This window comes from Oryctolagus cuniculus, chromosome 15, assembly GCF_051225735.1.
Source record: "Oryctolagus cuniculus isolate XC-2025 breed Fujian yellow rabbit chromosome 15, ASM5122573v1, whole genome shotgun sequence".
Classification (NCBI taxonomy): Eukaryota; Metazoa; Chordata; class Mammalia; order Lagomorpha; family Leporidae; genus Oryctolagus; species Oryctolagus cuniculus.
Window position 1 is genome coordinate 76,866,548 of NC_142881.1, and position 19,794 is coordinate 76,886,341.

At 44.6% G+C, this 19,794-nt stretch overlaps 1 protein-coding gene across 1 annotated transcript in view; it reads right to left on the bottom strand.

Moving 5' to 3' along the window:
* LOC149122084 (glutamate receptor ionotropic, delta-1-like) overlaps positions 1-19,794 on the bottom strand; it is a 136,077-nt gene that overhangs the window by 38,936 nt on the left and 77,347 nt on the right. The window contains exon 6 of the mRNA XM_089313629.1: positions 6,708-6,903. Coding sequence (XP_089169755.1) covers positions 6,708-6,903 — 196 coding nt within the window. The remainder of the gene's footprint in view (positions 1-6,707; positions 6,904-19,794) is intronic.

The window sequence follows — 19,794 nt, forward strand, 5'->3', positions numbered from 1 at the left end:
AATAAGATTTGTGGGCCTGTTTTCTCCCTGCGTTTGCACTTACACTTTATGACCTCAGTGCTGTTTACTGAGTGGAAAAAACCACCCTTGGTTAGCACTGCCGGGCTCCAAAGCGACTTCCCTCTGAAAAATACAATCTCCAGCCACAGGGTCCAAAACCAGCTACTTGTCTGTTTACTCAGAGAGCTCAATGAACTGTGAGGACTGACATTTAAACTATTAACACTATATTCTATCCGACAATGTTATAAAATATTAAGTCTGATTTATGGAAGGACTTAATCAATTGGTAGCTCAGGTCAGCCCTGGCATTGCACAGGAAATGGGTTAAGTTGGACGTGACTTGATAGAGTGGATTAAGTTAAAGAAAAAAAAAAAGATCCCACCAGCAACATTAAAGTTGACTTCACATGGCCAAGTTATTAGCATATAAATTTGAACCACTTGCCAGCTCAATTCTGCATCACAGAGTTTCTCTCCTTGATATTTTTAATAGTCTGAAAATCAAAAGATAAAATCACCTACTTAAAAAATCTTGGCTATGATGCAAGGAAGGAGGGGTAAGGCTTGGAGAGAAGGGAGCCAGAAGGTACTTTGGCATCAAAGTGGAAGGGGTATAGAAGCCCATGGAAGGAGTGGGAGGGGCACTGAGCAGCGGAGATGGCAATGTCAGCCTAGGGGAAGAGACAAGGTTGGCGGGCTGGATGACCATGCCATGACTTACTCATGGCTGTGTGACCTTGGGCACATCATCAAGCCTCGCAGCAGCTCGGGTCCCATCATGATGCTATGGGAATCATAATTAAGTAGTCTGTTTAGGATGCAAATCATCTGGCACTGTGCCTGGTGCATGGAGGCTGCTCGGCAGACTGCAGGAAGAGACTGGAGCAGGCCAAGAGGAAAGCTGGTGCCTGGGACAGGGAAGGGCCAAAGTGAGGCCTGGAAGGGACAGGGAAGGACACAGGCTGTATACTACAGGTTGAGCACCCGGACTCAAAATCCAAAACACCCCCAGATCTGAAGCATTTTGAGAACCGATAGGAGACCATGAGTGGAAAATTCCACATGGTAAAGCGTGTTTGAGGAACACAATTTAAAACATTGCACGAAATTATCCTCAGGCTGTGTGTGTAAGGTGTGTATATAATGACACATAAATGCATTTCTTATTTAGACTTGGGTCTCATCCCCAAGATATCTTATTATGCATATGCAAGTACTGTAACATCTGGGAAGATCTGAACTCCGAAACAATTCCATTCAATTGTGCAGAGTTAGACGGTGCATGACTACAGGTGCCTTTGGGCTCTTAGCTGATGCAGCACCTGGGGAGTGCACCTCTGCTCCACACCAAGGACCTCCATCCTTTTCTCTAAGGGGTTAGATCCTAACTATGTCAAGGTTTGCAGGCTGTATGGTCCCTGTCCCACTACTCAACTCTGATGAAATGGCAAGAAAGCAGCCATACATAATATGTAAATGAATGAGTGGGACTGTGTTCCAATAAAACTTTATCTACAAAATGAGCAGTGGGCCAGATTTAGACCATAGGACATAGTTTTACAGTCCTTGATCTTAATCTACACCTTCCTCAGCTCTAACAGGTGCGTGTGGCTGAGGGCAATGGAGGCAGTAACCTTGATCCCCCTCCTTTCTCTCTCTCTCTCTCTCTCTCTCTCTCTGCTACATCTCTTGTGACCAGCAGAGTCTGATTGGGAGACAAGCCTGAAACAAAGTTTGCAGCTGTTTCCCTGTGGCTTCCGTGACAGAACCTCTGGAAGACAACCCGCTAACTGCTGGTGGGCACCGGGTCTCAGATTTGTCTGTCTCTGCTCATCAGACAGCAAACAGATGACTCATTCAGGAACAAGGTGGAATTCACAGACTCACTGGATGCCAGGCAGGTTTGTTGTCTAAAGTGCATGTTGCAGGCTCTTATTAAATAAAAATGTCCTCCTCTTGCTCTCTTCCGAGTGAGGTCCAGTGAGCCTCACCGTCCTTGTCTGCATGATCACTGGCAATGCAGGGTTGGGTCCCAGGGATGGGGCAACTGTGGTATAACCTTTTTCTACTTCTGATATTGTGTAAGAGTGATCACCTCCTCTTGCTGAGCAATATTCCACCTATATTGGTTTTAAGTCATTAAAAACTACAGCATTCCCAGGGAAAACAATGCTAGCAGCTCCCAGAGGTTACCCTGATGCCAAGCTCCATCACTTTAGTAGCAATTAGACATTTCCCCATGACCCAGCTCTCTCTGCAAACCGAGCCAAAGTCACCAAAGGGAAACTGGAAATTAGAGGTGTGATTGTCATCTGGGACTAGAGGGGTGTCCAGGAGTCCCTTGGTGACGCCGCTTCACCTTAGCCAGGCTGCCTGCCCTGCACAGAATAGGCTCTGTTGGAGACCCAGAGCTGAATGTTAGGACAGGGACCATTATTCCCCTACTTGCTGGATTCCTTGTGGTTTCTAGATTCAAGCCAGGTTCCTCACTCAGGGCATGGCCATCTCCAGTCTCATCTGCTGAGAGGCTGGGGTTTCTAAGGTTACTGTAGCCCTACACTAAGGGGAGAGATAGTCCCATGTAGGCAGATGGACAGGACAAATTTCAGACAAGCTCACCCCAACAGGTGTGAACGGAGGATTTGAGAGTGAAACTGAGCTCTTTCTCTATTAAAAGAAATGCAACGTGCTTCATTTTTTGACAATACTATAAACTCCCTTTTATGACACCAGTTATAAAATCCTTAACATTTGTCTAGTGCCAGCAGTCCATTTTTTTTACAGATTCAAATGCAAGAGAGAAAATTGTGATCCCAAAACCAGCTTGGGTTATAAAAACAGGGTATAATAAAAGTAACACATCCTATTTCCTGAAAAAAAAATTAGACTCTATATAATGAATGTATAGGCAGTGATGAAGAATCATGCATTTGTATCCATCATTGCTTCTTCTTTAAGTAGTTTAATTCATGAGCAAAATCCAAAATATCATCAGAGAGTGATAATTTCTCATGTTGGACCACGGGCATAGGAGGCTGAGGTGGCAATTTCCTGAGATTTCCCAGATGGTTTTAGTGGGGTGTGCTGGCCTCCCTGAGCCACACCAGGGCAGGTGCACAGAGCTTGTAAGGAGGCCAGACACTGGCACTAGTGGACAGCCACACGCTAGCTGGCTGGGTCTGGGTGTATTTGGGAGAATTGGCAGGTGTGCAGAAAGGATTAATCACAACAATTGCTTGAGAACACCCATCCATTTGTTCAAGTAGAGATCCCTCCTTTTTGTTAAATCTCTCACTATTATAATGAAAAACGAAAATAAAACACCCGAGAAAGCTCATTTGGCACCGCAGTTTAAATACCACTTTGGATACCCACATCCTATATTGGTGTGCCCGGTTTCAGTCCTACCTCTGCTTCCAATTCCAACTTCCTGCTAATGGACTTCCTGATAATGGCAGGTGATGGCTCAAGTACTTGCATCCCTGCCACCCACTTGAGAGACCAGCATTGAGTTCCTGGCTCCTGGCTTTGGCTTTTCCAAGACTTGGCTATTGCACTATGATGGGCATTTGGAAAGTGAACAGGTGGATTGGAGGTTTTCCTCCATCTCTCTGCCTCTCCAAAAATAAAATAAATAATTTATTTTAAAGAATTGGGAACAGAGAAGTACAGCCAAGAGGTTATGAAGAAAAGGTTCTTATACATGATTACCTAAAAGTTACTATAACAAAACTATAACATTACACAAAGGCACAGCTTTGTACAAAAAACATTTCTGGGGCTTGTGCTCTGGCATAATTGGTTAAGCTGCTACCTGTGACTCCGGCATCCCATATGAGCACCAGTTCAAGCCCTGGGTGCCCTACTTCTGATCCACCTTTTGGTGATGTGCCTGGGAAAGTATCAGAAGATAGTCCAAGTGCTTGGACCCCTGCACCCACGTGGGAGAGCTGCAAGAATTTCCTGCTTCCTGGCTTCGGCATGGCCTGGTCCTGGCCATTGAGGCCATTTGGAGAGTGAACCAATGGATGGAAGATATTTCTCTCTCTCTCCTCTATCTGTAACTGCTTTTCAAACAAATAAATAAACCTTCAGATCAAAACAAAACATTTCTGCAAGGATATTTGTCCAGCAACTATTTGTTCAACCTCAGAGAAAGCTCTGGCTGCTAATTATTGTGGCCAAAGTGTACTGCTCCAAAATATCTGAAGGAATTCCCCCCCCACAACCTTTTGTTTCTAAAAACTTTGCCTTGCCTCAACCTCTTGGAATATGTTCATAATTTTCTATGTCATGCATATGCCCATTATAATTCTCTGCTATTCCCGGGAACTGCCGTGTTTTGGTAGCTCCAAATCAATATCATTGTCTTTAGAGAGTCTCTTTCTCTCTCTGAGCTGGTTTGTTTGTTTTTTAGATCAACATGCTGCTCTCTTTCCTGTTGCATTGCCTCCCCCAACTGCAGCAGGCACTGGGGCAACTCATGTGTTTCATCGTTACTTTAGATGTGTGTATGCATATGTTTTGTACATTCTAAAAAGAGTTATGATGGGTATGCTATTTTCTATTAGTTGATACATATATAATTTCTGCTAAGATTCTTCCATATTATTCTATGCGGCTGTAGGTCATCCCTGTCACTGTTGAGCCATATACATTTTTGGCACTGATAATGGTCATTTAGATGGTTCACAGGGGTTTGGTTCTGTGAACGAGGCTGCCATGGCCATTCCTGACTCCAAGGGAATGTGTGAATGTTAATTCAGGGTTGATGGATATGAGTGGAATTGCTGGGCTATAGGGTCTGTGAACATTCCATTTGCTAAGAGAATAACAAACTCTTTTTCAAAGGGGTCATCCCGAGTACCCGCCCACCAGCAATTAAACACCTGTTGCTCCACATCCTCTCAGCTACTTCTCATTTTGTGCTGTCTAATTGGTGTAAAATGATATATCTCTGTGCTTTTGATTTGTCTTTCACAGATCATTAATGAGTTTGAACATCTCTTGATATAATTATTGCTCATATGCATTGCTTCCTCTGTAAAAGGCTGTGCGAGTCTTCTGTTCATTTTTCTATTAACTTGGAGCTTTTCTTAATGATTTATAACAGTTCTCGATATTAACTGAATATTGGGTATATGTATTATAAATAGCCCCTCGTAGTGTGTGACTTGCCTTTTGATCTTTTAGAGTGTCCTCTAATGAACAGAAGTGTAATATTATCAAACAGTTCCCTTTCCTTTACAGGAAGAGCTTATCGTAGTATTGTTGCAATGTATCTTGTTAATACCCTGTGTGGATGGGCATATTGGCTGTCTCAGAGAGACAAAGAACATCGGGAGAAGGAACTCAGGGCTACTGGGCTCTGGCCTCACACTCACAAAACGCCTTAAATCAATTTTGTATTCATTATCTCAAATGAGGTCACCTACAGCCACAAAGAGTCACTGTCAGGGATGAGAGAAGACTGGAAGCTCCAGTCCAGGCACCATCCTTGGCAGCGCAGTAGGAATTAGGAGGTTTTCCTAAGTCTTCTAAGCATGAGAACAGCAGAGTTACACTGCATCCCATTACTCCTGTGAAAGTATCACTCGACTATGTAAACATCCAAAAGCTTCCATCACATGCATTTTCAGATGTTTGAAGTCCAGAAGGAAACCCCCAAACAGGAGGTTCTCCAGGTCTCTCTCGACTCCATGAGGTCCCAGGTTAGGTGGCTGGTGTGCCACATTTTACGTGGTTGATGAATCATGCAATTGGGATTCCCACCCATCTGTGTCAGGCTCAGAGCCCAGGCACTGTCTGCTGTGCAGCTGATCTAAGTAGGGGTGCCAAAGGGCCAGCGCCCCACCCCGCCCCGGCCTCAGCCAGTGGACCTGAGACAGCACTTTCTGAGCTTGTTTCAAACCTATTCCTAGCAGGCACTCAACAGCCCCACAGCCAGAAGCTGCCTCCTTCTCAGCCTTCTGCCCAGTGGTCCCCAAGCAGGGCTCAGGCCTCTGTCTCTGGACAGCCTGGAGCTCTCCTGGGAGTGACTGGTGGGTTGCTGAGGATGCTTCTCATTATAAAGAGCAGGTAGATCCTGGTGGCCCCGAAGCTCACTCTACATCATCCTCACATCCATCCCCTGCCCTCAACAGGCAGCTCCTGAGGGGCTGCAGGAGACATCAAGTGTAGTGTTGGGGGTTGTGGAAGTGGGTAGAGTAAGGGTTGATGGACCTGGCCACTTCCCACCTGTCCCCCAAGTACAGGCTCTGTCCCAGGCTTGCTGCCCTAACCACCATCCCCAAGGCACACTTCCTCACAGCAGGGCCCCAAAGACCCTGCCTGACCCCTGCCCTGTGTGTGGACCAGCATGTGGACCCCCAGGCTGCAGCACCACGTGCTCCACCACTGCTGAATCTCCTCCTCCACCCCTGTGCCTCTCGCCAGCACTCTGATTCTGCCAAGTGTTCCCGAGTGCCAGCATCCCCAGAACTCACCAGGAGGGAGGGCACGAGGCTGGGACTCCATCTGCTGGCTTTCCCCCAACCAGCACCTCCCTGGAAACTTAGAACACACCTAAAGAACCTGCCCCTGCTGCCGAGAATGGAAGTCCATGGAGAGGAGGGGTGGGGAGGGATCACCCTGCAGGTGACAGGGCTGTTCAGATGCACTGGGGGATGATCACGCCCAGGGCCCAAGCACCAACACCCTCCTACCTTCCTAATGCCTTCCGAAGGACTGGCCACGCAGTTGTCGGCCCCTCCGTTCTTGCTGATGGTCCTCCACAGCTCGGCAAATGTGCTGTCCTGCTCCAGTGGGTTGGTGCCCTTGGCTCGGAAGTACTCATACACAGCAGAGTCCCGGACGGTGCCGTAAGACATCTCCACTTGTTTGGACAGGTCCTGGAATGTCCTGAAACGCAGACAGGCGGGGGGGGGGGGGGATCGTGGGTGTGTGCTGCACCCTGCAGGCTGCAAGGCCAAGACCACCACAGCCCACACTCCACGTTCTTCACACCCACTGCCTGACAGCACCAGACCCTCAGCCTGGAGCATGACCGCTACTCCATCACTGGATCACAGGCATGTTTCCTCCATGCACATGAATTCAGCAAGATTAATGAGCACCCACGGTTAGGTTCTAGGCTGAGCTCCAGGAATGGAAGGATGAATAAGACACATTTCCTGCCCAAAAGGAGTTGAAAGTCCAGCTACAGAGACAGATATGCAGACAGATGATCATGATGTAAGTTGGGGTTGTGTTTGCCCTAGCGGTGAAGACACTGGTTGAGACACCTGCATCCCACATGGGAGTATCTGGGTTCGAGTCCCAGCTCTGGCTCTTAACTCCCGCTTCCTGCTAACGGGAGGCAGTGGATGACGTCTCAGGTAATTAGGTCCCTGCCACCCAGGTTTGTATTGCTGGTCCCTGGCTTCAGCTCTGGCCCAGCTTTGGTTATTGTAGATATTTGGAGAGTGAACCAGCAGATGGGAGCACACCCTTCCTCTTTCTCTTTCTCTCTCTCTCTCTCTCCCTCCCTTCCTCCCTCACCCCACTCCTTTCTGCCACTCAAATAAAAATAAATCAATGAATAAATGAACAAATAAAGAAATAGGATTAAAACAAGATTTATGTATTTAATTAGTTATTTGAAAGGCACAGTGAGAGCAAGGGTGAGAGCGAGTGAGTGTGTGAGAGAGAGAGATCTTCCACCTGCTGATTCTGTCTCTAAATGGCAGCAATAATCAGAGCTGGGACAGATGGAAGCCAGGATCCTAGAACTAAATTCAGGTCTTCCATTTGCATGGCAGGGACCTAAACTCTTGAGTCATCACCTACTGCTTCCCAAGTGCATTAACAGCGAGCTGGATGGGAAGCAAGTAAGCAGAACTTGAACTGGCTCTCTGATACTGGATGCTTGTGTCCCAAACAGTGGCTTAACATGCTGTACCCCAACACTCATCCCAAGAAATTGGGTTCTTGCATGAGCTTTCCTGACTTTTAAATATTTGCAATTATTCAAAAGATAATTCAGATTAAGCCACAGCATTTTTGGGGGGCCTTGTGTTTGCTTTATTACAGAGAAGAGGTAGATATCTCTGGCCTAGAGCACATCGGAGGGAGAGAGATTTTCGAGGGGCTCAGCAACGTAAGAGCAAATATCTGAGCTGGGGGTGAAGGAGGAGACTTCTTCGTGGGAGGAGGAATACAGATGCTCCTTGACTTATAAGACTGCATCCTGGGGTGGGTGTTGTGGCACAGAAAATTAAGCTGCTGCTTGGGACACCCTCATCCCATAATGAAGTGTATGGAATAGAGCCCTGCCTCCACCTCCAAGCCAGCTTCCTGCTAATGTAAATCCTGGGAGGCAACAGGTGATAGCTCAAGTTCTTGGTTCCTGTCCATCCATGGGAAACCTAGATGGACTTTTGGCTTTGGCCTGATTGAGCCCTATCTCTTGCAGGTATTTGGAGAATGAACCACAGATGGGAAAACCTCCTTCCTCTCTCTCTTTCTTTCTCTCTCTCTCTCTCCAACCACCTTTTGTCTGCTTTTCAGATAAATAAAAATAAGTCAACTGAAAACATATTATCCAGATAAGTATCATAAGCTGAAAATAATGTAAGTCAAAAAAGCATTTAATACTTAGTCAACTTTAATCATCCTCACAACCTCTGCATTAGTCTACAGTTTGGCAAAACAACTCAAAGAAGCCACTTTATGGTAGAGTGATGACTATCTCATGGAATCCATTGAATATGAATAGCTCTGTTTTGAGATAGACTGACAATGTGGTATCTGCGAGGGTCAGTGGCTTCCCCTCATGACTGCAGGACTGGCAGGGAGCTGTGCTCACTGTGGCTGATTGGCACTAAGACAGAGGACTGCACCACAGAGGACCAACCCAGGGAAGGACTCAAGACTCAAATTTTGAAACCAGAGTTCTCCCCTACACGAATACTTTTGCACCACTGTAAAGTGAAACCATGGTAAGTTCGGGACTTGTGGTCAAGGCAGGGATGACCAGCTGATAGCAAGTTCCTATCTGCCCTAAGACAAGCAGTAACTGGCTCCAGGTGCTGAGAGTGCCCTAGAAACCTCAATGGGGAGTCAAACCCCCTCTCCAGCCTCCAACCATCCATGCTTTGTTTCTGTTCTGGAAACCTCACTCACTTCACTCACTCATTCACTCACTCACTGCTCTCTACTCACAACATTCATCACCCCAATTTCCCATTGAATCCCCATTCCAACAGGAACATCTACTCCTCCCAACCTCTACATATCCCTCCTTGTTCCAGTCTCCTCTCTGGCTGCTGTCCTCACCCCCACATGGTACTGCGGCCAGTACTGAAAGGAGAAAACCCCCACATGCCACAGCCACGACACTGGGCCATAGTGTTCCCGCACCGCTCTCATCACCCATCTACTTCTATAAGCCTCTTGATGATGGATGCCACTGATGCTGTCCCCATGCCTTGCCTCCCTGTGATGTCTCTGTGCCTTGCAGGCTTCTGGGACAGCAGGATCTCACCGTGACTGCAGAGGGCAGTGTGCAGAACCAGGGCAGGCAGGGGCTCCGGAACCCAGCAGCCAGCCTTGCCTCCCAGCTCCACCACCACTAACCCTGCAAGCCCAGACAAGTTGGCCAACACCCCTGTGCCTCAGTTCCCAAATGTTTTACAAGTGGGCAGGAATAGCAGAGCACTTCTGTGAGGATGCAACGGGATGTGTGCTTGGTTCTTAGAGCAGTGCCTGCTGCACTCAGCGCACTGTCACTAGAACCAGTTCTTCCGTGCACTTAGTATACATCTGGGTCCCCCGTAGACGATCAGAATTTGGAGGACTGGTGCTGAAGCAGCCCCGTCGGCATCGGAGGCCCTGGATTCAGGGCTCATAGCAGCCTACACAGCAAGCACACAGGAGCCCCAGTCGGGAACGGCAGCTCCCTACTGCCTCAGAGATGCCCGAAACGGCATCCTTTCCCTGCCAGCTACGCGGCCTAGAAACAGAGCTCCGTATTTGCTTCAACACGTTACAGATAAAAGGAAACATAAAATCACAAATCCGATGAAGAAATCTCCCTAATTATTGTTCATTATTTATATCTAATTGAAGCAGAATGTTCCTTTGCTTGAAGGGCTCCGAGGGTTGTAACTCTGTCGTAATTTGCCTGTAAATGAAAGGAAAGGGAATCTTTTTTTCTCCCCACATTTAAAACATTTTTTTCTCATGCTAATACAAACAAACACAGGGCTTTGATGAATGGGGAACATCCGGAAGAATCACACAGTGGAGTCTAAATACTGAACCGCTCCAAATGACTACGCTCGCTCTCCAAGAGCCCGGAGTGGATGTATAGCAGTCCCATCCCCCCACTGGAAATAGAGAGTTCTTCTGCACTTACTCATATGGTGCCTGTGGCCAGCGGCACACGGAGCATCATCTCTGGATGACAAGCATGCGGCCCAGATGTTTATGGCATCTGTCCTGGTGTAGCTCCTTGTCCTCAAGGTCACCCCGAAAGGCCCCAGCCCCCTTGCTCAGACTCCATGGGCCAGCCCATCACCTCCCTCAGCCAGGGATCAGTACAGAAGCATCTCTCCCACCACAGATGCATACTGCCCTGTTCAGCGAAGGTAAGCCCACTGCCATGTGCAGCACACACTCCCACATTTCAGGGTGAAAAAACCTAGATAAGGGTACGGGGTGGGGGTGTGGTTGGGAAGGAGGGCTCAGTTATTCACGGACCAAAGTTATCATCACCTCCCTGGGGCATCATCCTCTTGTCAGAGTATCCAGTGTTGGAAGGAACACCTGGGGAGGAGCAAGGAGGTGTGGGGCAGGATAGCCACCCGCCCAGGTGGCTAAGTGAACAGCCATCAGACATGGTAGCCAGAGAGGAGGCCTATCTGAACCAGTGAGACAGGTGTCACTGGGAGTACGCTGCACTGTGTAAAGTCAATGTCTTCAGCAGTTGATTCTTAGATAGTGGCCAAGTGCTCCCACCACAGAAGGAGGGGGGGAGATGTGCCCCCTCACAGGTGGGGTCTCTAAGATCCAGCACACAACTTGCTGAAGTCATTCGACCAGCTATTTCCTCGACAGTTCTGGACATCTGCAAGGTGCATCATCTTGCAGAATGAAGGGAGTTCATTCTCAAGGGGCTCCCAGCAGAGGTCAGAGAAGTCAACCAGCAGTAACCAAACAATGGCAGCTGGGTGGAGATGCATGTCCATCCATACAGTGGATCCCAGAAGCACAGCGGAGAAGCAGATGACACATGGGCCAGAGCTCAGCAAGGTGCCTAGCAGAAGCCTCCCTGGGAAAAGCCATGACCAATCGGACAAGGAGCTGACTCAGGAGACGCTTCAAAAGCATCGTGCCAGGCTGTCCACCTGGGCCTGGCTTGGCTGATGACATGTCATGGTGTAAGCAGGTGCAGCTTGAGGCCTGCCCCATCTCTGCTTGCAGCCTATCTCCTTGCTTTCACTCTTGATAACACTGAAGCTTAGAATCCTCTCATGGCACAGCCTGCCCTCTCCTCCAAGCCAACTTTTGACCTCATGGCTTCTACTCAGTCGTGCCCTAGAAAAGCTGGGTTTGGGACCAATGCAGCTGCTTGTGTGTATGTGCTGCCCTGGATTGCTGATTTGGGGGTGGGAGGTACTTCGTAGTTCACAACTATAAGCCCATCAGACCGTCTTGCAAAAAGACTGTGTGAATGTCCTTTGCCTTTGAGAGCAGCTTCCTCCCTTCACAGATGCACCTGCTGGTAGTTCCACAATGTCTCCTACAGTCGTGGCCAAGGACAGTCTACCCAGCTCAGCAACACCTCCCTTCCTCCCCACACTTCTCCCCATAAATCCATCTCCTCATTAACAAAGAGATAAATGCATTTGCAGCATGAGACAAATCAATAATACAGCATTCATAAATGCATCTTTGCATGTTAACAGAAGTATTTACATGGCCAATAGAGATAAATACACTTGTAACAAGGACAGAATCAATATACACGGTATGCAAAGCAGATTTCAACAACGGTGGGGATGCCGTCATCACGGGACTTATAAATTTAAACCCCCAAGCCCTATTCTTCTTCTTTAAGGAGGAAAAGAAGGTAGTGGAATGGCCCAAAAGACGGGGGCGGGCAGGGACGCTCAGCCTGGTAAATTGATGCTGCGTTAATTACAGCCTGCAGATGTCTTTACTCACATTCCAGCAGTCTCGCTTCTCTCTCATGTCTGCCTCTACAAGAGAGGACAGAGGACGTGGCACAAAGCAGTCAGCATCACCTGGTGGGGGCTCCACAACCAGCCTACAGGTCTTTCTGCACCAGAGACCTGTTCCCTGTTCCTCCTGGATTTCTTCCCTAGGGTTCACCTCACATCTCTCTCCTCTCTGAACTTTCCTTCATACCCTGTAGGTCTTCCCAGGTATCTTTCCTCTTTCATTCATTCATTTAAAAAAAGAAATAAACTATTTCCTAAGCAGCTGCTTGTGCTCTGGGTCTATGCTAGGACAACACAGCACAGCGCTCCTGCCATTTGCACTGACACAGGGGTAGTGGACAAGAAGCCAGGCGTCCACTCCACCAACATGCTGTAATACCAGCCTGGGAAAGGATACAGATGGCCTCCAAGGACCACAGAGGACTCTCTCTGTCACACAATCCTTCTTTTTGTGTTTTCAGTTTTATTTTTCCCAACACTTAAAAATGGTAGGAAAAAAAAAAGGGACACGCAGTCTTAGCTTGCAAGCTGTGAAGAAACAAGCTACAGGCCAGGTGTGGGTGCAGCTGGAGACCCTAGAGTCATGGATCTAGTGAAGAAAAATGCCCTGAAGATTAAGAAAGCATGGTAGGGGTTGTCGAAGACCAAGAAAACAATTGGGAGGGTCACCAGGGAGAGTGGTTTAGCTTTGAAGTTGACATCTAGGAAACAGGCTTCTCCCAGCCCGTTCCTTGTGCCTGACTGAGAGGAGCCTGGAGCAGCGAGTTCACGGAGGGCAGTATGGGCCTGAGGCACCCAGGCTGTCCAGGGTACAGGCTGCTCCTGGAGTCCTTCTGCCACTTCTCCTGCCCCAGGTCCGTATGAAGAGCGACTGCAGATCCATCATCCTTATCCCTGGGTTGGAAAACTTTGCGGCCCACCAGGATGAGGCTGTGTGGTCCATGGCAGGAGAATGTGACATCACGGACATAAGCCCTTCACACTGTGCTCAGATACTGGCCTTGGAGAGCCAGCTGACCTGTGGCCATCTCCCCAACCCCTCCTCCACATCCACTTCTCCCCAAATTCCATTTCTCTCATTACAGCCACCCTTCCTTAACCACAGGTTCACTTCCTCTTACCCACGGTCAACATAATGCAAAAATACTACAGAGAAAAATATAGAAATAAATAATTGAGAAATTGTCCATACTCTTTTTACATTATAACTTTGTTATCAAATAATATTACAAAACATATTACATGTTATACTGTTATATTTAATATTAACATTAAATATATTTTATAACACTGTACTTTTTATAATATAATATAGTATTATAAAATAAAAAATAATAGCTTTATTATTAGTTACTGGTGTAAATGTAAATCTCTTACTGTGTCTAACCTATAAATTTAAGATTATCATCATGATATACAAGGGCACTTCAGAAAATTCATGGAAAACTGGGATTAAAAGGTATCCTGGGGCCAGTGCTGTGGCTTAGCGGGTAAAGTTGCCACCTGCAGTGCCGGTTTCGAGTCCTGGGTGTTCCACTTCCGATCCAGCTTTCTGCTATGGCCTGGGAAAGTAGTAGAAGATAGCCAAAGTCCTTGGGACCCTGAATCCACGTGAGAGACCCAGAAGCTCCTGGCTTCGGATTGGCACAGCTCCGGCCATTGCGGCTGTCTGGGAGTAAATCAGAGGAAGGAAGACCTTTCTCTCTCTCTGTCTCTGCCTCTCTCTCTCTGTAACTCTACCTTTCAGATAAATAAATAAATAAATAAATAAATAAAAAATAATTTTTTTTAAAAAAGGTATCTTTATTTTGGTGCCACACTCCCTGAAAGATGCATATTAGGGGTCTCCAAAAATTTCATGGAAAATCAATATTATGAAAAACAATGCCTGCATTTCAAAATACTTTGCACCAGAGTAAACTACCTTTTAATTTCATTTTCCCACAAACTTTTTAAAGAATCCTCATATGTGAAGAAGACAGTACAACATATCAAAACTTAGGAGATACAGCAAAAGCAGTGTTAAGAGGAAAGTTTATAGCAATTGGTGCCTATGTCAAGAAATTGGAAAGGCACCAAATAAATGAGCTATCAATGCATCTCAAGGATTTAGAAAAACAATGGAAAACCAAACCCAAAACTAGTAGGAAAAGAGAAATATTTAAAAGTTGAGAAGAAACCAACAAAATCCAAACCAAAAAAAAGAAATGCAAAAAGATCAGCAAAATGAAGAGCTGTTTTTTTTGAAAAAATAAACAAAATTGACACACCATTGACCCAACTAACCAAAAAACAAAAAAGACAGAAGACCCAAATCAATAAAATTAGAGATGAAAAAGAAAATGTAACAATAGATACCACAGAAATAAAAAGAATCATCAGAAATTACTACAAAGAGCTGTATGCCAACAAACTGGGAAACCTAGAAGAATTGTGTAGATTCCTGGACACATACAATCTACCTAAATTGAGCCATGAAGACACAGAAAACCTAAACAGACTCATTACCAAGACAGAAACTGAATCAGTAATAAAGACCCTCCCAACAAAGAAAAGCCTAGGACTGGATCGCTTCACTGCTGAATTCTAGCAGACATTTAAAGAAGAACTAAGTACAATTCTTCTCAAGTTTTTCAAAACAATTGAAAGAGAGGGAAACCTCCCAAATTCTTTCTTTTTCCCCCAGATTCTTTCTATGAAGCCAGCATCACATTAATTCTTAAACTCAAAAAAAGATGCAACAGAGAAAGAGAACTACACAAACATAGACACAAAAATCCTCAACAAAATTCTCTCCAATCAAATCCAACAACACATCAAAAAGATCATTCACCCTGACCAAGTGGAATTTATCCTTGGTATGTAGGGATGGTTCAATATTTGCAAATCAATCAATGTGATACACCACCTTGACAAACTGCTGAACAAAAACCATATGATTATCTCAATAGATGCAGAGAAAGCATTTGATAAAATACACCACCCTTTCATGATGAAAATTCTAAGCAAATTGGGTATAGAAGGAACATTCCTCAAGACAATCAAGGCAATTTATGATAAACCCATGGCTAGTGTCCTATTGAATGGGGAAAAATTGGAAACATTCCAACTTTGAGATCCAGAACCAGACAAGGATGCCCACTCTCACTACTGCTATTCAATATAGACCTGGAAGTTTTAGTCAGAGCCATTAGGCAAGAAAAAGAAATCAAATGGATATTAATTGGGAGGGAGAAGGTTAAACAAACCCTATTTGCAGATGACATGGTTCTATATATAGAGGATCCAAAAGACTCCACCAAGAGATTATTGGAACTCATAGAAGAGTTTGTTAAAGCAGCTGGGTATAAAATCAATATACAAAAATCAACATCTTTGTATACACAGATAATGCCACAGCTGAGAAAGAACTTCCAAGAACAATCTCATTCATAATAGTTACACAAAAAACAAATACCTTGGAATAAATTTAACCAAGGATGCCAAAGATCTCTGCAATGAGAATTACAAAATATTAAATAAATAGAAGGAGATACAAAAAAGGGAAAAATCTTCAATATTCATGGATTGAAAGAATCAATATAATCAAAATGTCCATTCTCCCAAAAACTATTTATAGTTTCAGTGTGATATCAATCAAAATAGCAAAGATATTCTTCCAAGATCTAGAAAAAATGATGCTGAAATTCATATGGAAACACAGGAGACCTTGAATTGCTAAAGCAATCTTGTATAACAAAAACAAAGCAAGAGGCATCACAATACCAGATTTCAAGACGTACTACAAGGCAGTTATAATCCAAACAGTCTGGTACTGGTACAAAAACAGATGGATAGATCAATGGAACAGAATAGAAATGTCAAAAATCAATCCAAGCATCTACAACCAACTTATATTTGATCAAGAAGCTAAAACCAATCCCTGGAACAAGAACAGTCTCTTCAACAAATGGTGCTGGGAAAATTGGATTTCCACATACAGAAGTATGAAGCAGTACCCCTACTTTACACCTTACACAAAAATCCATTCAAAATGGATTAAAGAACTAAATCTATGACCTGATGCCATCAAATTATTAGAGAATATTGAGGTCATTGTCAAAGGCAAAGAGTTCTTGGAAAAGACCCCAGAGATACAGGCAATCAAAGCCAAAATTAACAAATGGGATTTTATCAAATTGGGAAGCTTCTGTACTGCAAAAGAAAGAATCAGGAAAGTGAAGAGGTAAATGGGAGAAAATATTTGCAAACTATGCAACCGATAAAGGATTAATAATCAAAATATATAAAGACATCAATAAACTCCACAACAACAAAGCAAACAACCCAGTTAGGAAATGGGCAAAGGACTTAATGGATATTGTTCCAAAGAGGAAATCCAAATGGCCAAAAGACACGTAAAAAATGCTCAGGATCACTAGACATCATGGAAATGCAAATCAAAACCACAATGAGGTTTCATCTCACCCCAGTTAGAATGGTTTTTTGCACAGAATTCAACAAACAACAAATGCTGGCAAGGATGCAGGGAAAAAGGTTCCCTAATCCACGGTTGCTGGGAATGTAAACGGGCAAAACCACTATGGAAAACAGATGGAGATACCGCAGAAATATGAATATAGACCTACCATATGACCCAGCCATCCTACTCCTAGGAATTTATCCTAGAGAAATGAACTCAGCAAATAGAAGAGTTATCAGCACACCCATGTTTACTGCAGCTCAATTCACAACAGCTAAGACAAGCAATCAACCTAAATGCCCATCAACTGAAGACTGGATAAACAGATTATGAGATATGTACTCCATGGAATAATACACAATGGTAAAAAAAAAATGAAATCCAATCATTGCAACAAAATGGAAGAATCTGGAAAAATCGTAGTTAGTGAAGTAAGCCAGTCCCAAAGGGACAAATAACATATGTTCTCCCTGATCTTTGATAACTAGCAAAGCACCTGAAAGAAAATCTGTATATGTGAAATTGACACTTTAAGAAGCAATGACTTGTCCGGCGCCGTGGCTCACTAGGCTAAAACTCCGCCTTGTGGTGCCGGCACACCAGGTTCTAGTCCTGGTCGGGGCACTGGATTCTGTCCTGGTTGCCCCTCTTCCAGGTCAGTTCTCTGCTGTGGCCAGGGAGTGCAGTGGAGGATGGCCCAAGTACTTGGGCCCTGCACCCCATGGGAAACCAGGATAAGTACCTGGCTCCTGCCATCAGATCGGCACGGTGTGCTGGCCGCAGCTCGTCGGCCATGGCAGCCATTGGAGGGTTAACCAACAGCAAAGGAAGACCTTTCTCTCTGTCTCTCTCTCTTACTGTCCACTCTGCCTGTGGGGGGAAGAAAAAGGAGCAATGACTTGAACAGCCTTTGTCTTGACTGTCGAGGAACAGTTTTTTTTCTTCATACTATTTGTTTGAACACTTTACTTAACATAGAGTTAATCATATGTATATAAAGTCGTTGAAAAGTAAAAAAAAAATAGTAGGAATGAGAGAGGGAGGAATAAGTTTGCAACTGTAAAACTGTATAGTTCTGCATACATTCTTGTGGACTTACTTCTAAGGGTACAGTTTAAAAACTTGCCATGGGACCCCAAATCCCACTAAGATGGGTGTTAAAATGCCATCTGAAGTGTTAAAGTGATCATATTAAGTGTTAAAGTGGGGGTAGCACTGTGGTGTAGCAGGTAAAGCCACTGTCTGCAGTGCCAGCATCTCATACTGGTGCCAGCATCTCATATTGGATGCTCCACTTCCAATCTAGGTCTCTGCTATGGCCTGGGAAAGCAGTGGAAGATGGCCCAAGTCCTTGGCCCCTAAACCTTCATGGGAGACCTGGAAGAAGCTCCTGGATCCTGGCTTTGGATCAGCACAGCTCTGGCCATTGTAGCCAATTAGGGAGTGAACCAACGGATGGAAGACCTTTCTCTCTCTGCCTCTTCTTCTCTCTGTGTAACTCTGACTTTCAAATAAATAAATAAATCTTTAAAAGTGTTAAAGTGATCATATAGATAGAATTAAATGTTAAGGGATCATATAAATAAGATCAAGTGTCTGGTAATAATAATAGAATTAAAAAAGAGAGAATATTCCAACATGGGAATCAATCTATACAGCAGACTCAGAATGACAATCGCTTTAAATAGCACTCTGACCTTGGAATCAGCCCTTAAAGCTTCCTGGTCTGGCTGAAAAGCCCACAAGAGCATTTCAGGCATGGAAAGCCAAGACACTGTGGCAAAAAAAAGTCTTACATGGGGCTGGTGCTTTTGTGTAGCAGGTAAGGCCGCCACCTGCAGTGCTGGCATCCCATCACATTCCAGATGCTCCACTTCTGATCCAGCTCTCTGGTGTGGCCTGAGAAAGCAGTAGAAGATGGCCCAAGTACTTGGGCCCCTGAACCCATATGAGAGACCTGGAACTAGCTCCTGGCTCCTTTATTTGGATCAGTGCAGCTCTGGCCATTGCAGCAAATTGGGGAGTGAACCAGCAGAAGGAAGACCTCTCTCTCTCTCTGTCTCTGTCTCTCCGTCTCTCTCTGTGTAACTCTTTCAAATAAATAATCTTTAAAAAAAAGTCCTACATGTCCTACATGAATGATCTCTGTAAATGAGACCCCAGTGGAAAGAAGTGGCCATCAAAGAAAGATGTGCTTTTCTCTGAAGAGAGGAGAGAACCTCTACTTTGCTTATGGCCTTGTCTAAATACTGATGGAGATTGTGGATTCAAACCGTGTCCATAGCCTTGGCAACTCATGTCAAGAGCCTTGGGTGATCACTGATGTCATACATAAGAATGCTAACTGTTAAATTAACAACAGGTGTCACTGTACACTAACTTCCCATGCAGGACCTCTGTCCTCATGAGTTTTATTATGAGAATTAATTGTAAAACTTGTTCTCAAACAGCTTGGGTGTGTGTGTGTGTGTGAGAAAATTGTTGAAATATTTATTTAGTATAGAGTTGGTCTTCTGTGTATAAAGTTAATTGAAAATGAATCTTAATGGAGAATGGGACTGGGAATGGAAGAGGGAGGAGGAGGTAGGGTGGGAGTGTGGGTGGGAGAGGGGGTATGGTGGGAGGATTCAATATATTCCTAAACTTGTACTTATGAAATTTGTACTCCTTAAATAAAAAAGATAGAAGTTGAAACTGTCATTATATATGGATAGTAAAATCATATATATGGATAACCCAAGAGAATTATATACAGAATAAGTAATTTCTATATGTATAAATAGGTAGTTTAGAAAACATATAGAATTTAGTCCATTTATAATAGCAATAAAGGGCTAAATAATTAATAATATTCTTAATGTAAGAACTCTAGATAAAACTTTTGAAAACCATGAACACAAAAATCACTCCCCCAGTTTATCTAAAACTTTGTACTCTGTGGTCAATGTTTTCCTTTTCCTCATCCCCCAACCTCACCAATCTCTGGTAATTACATTTCTACTATCTGATTTTATAAGTGCAATTTTTTAATTCATATAAAAGTGATCATACAATATTTGTCTTATTTCAGTTATAATAATTTCCAATTTCTCTATGTTGTCACAA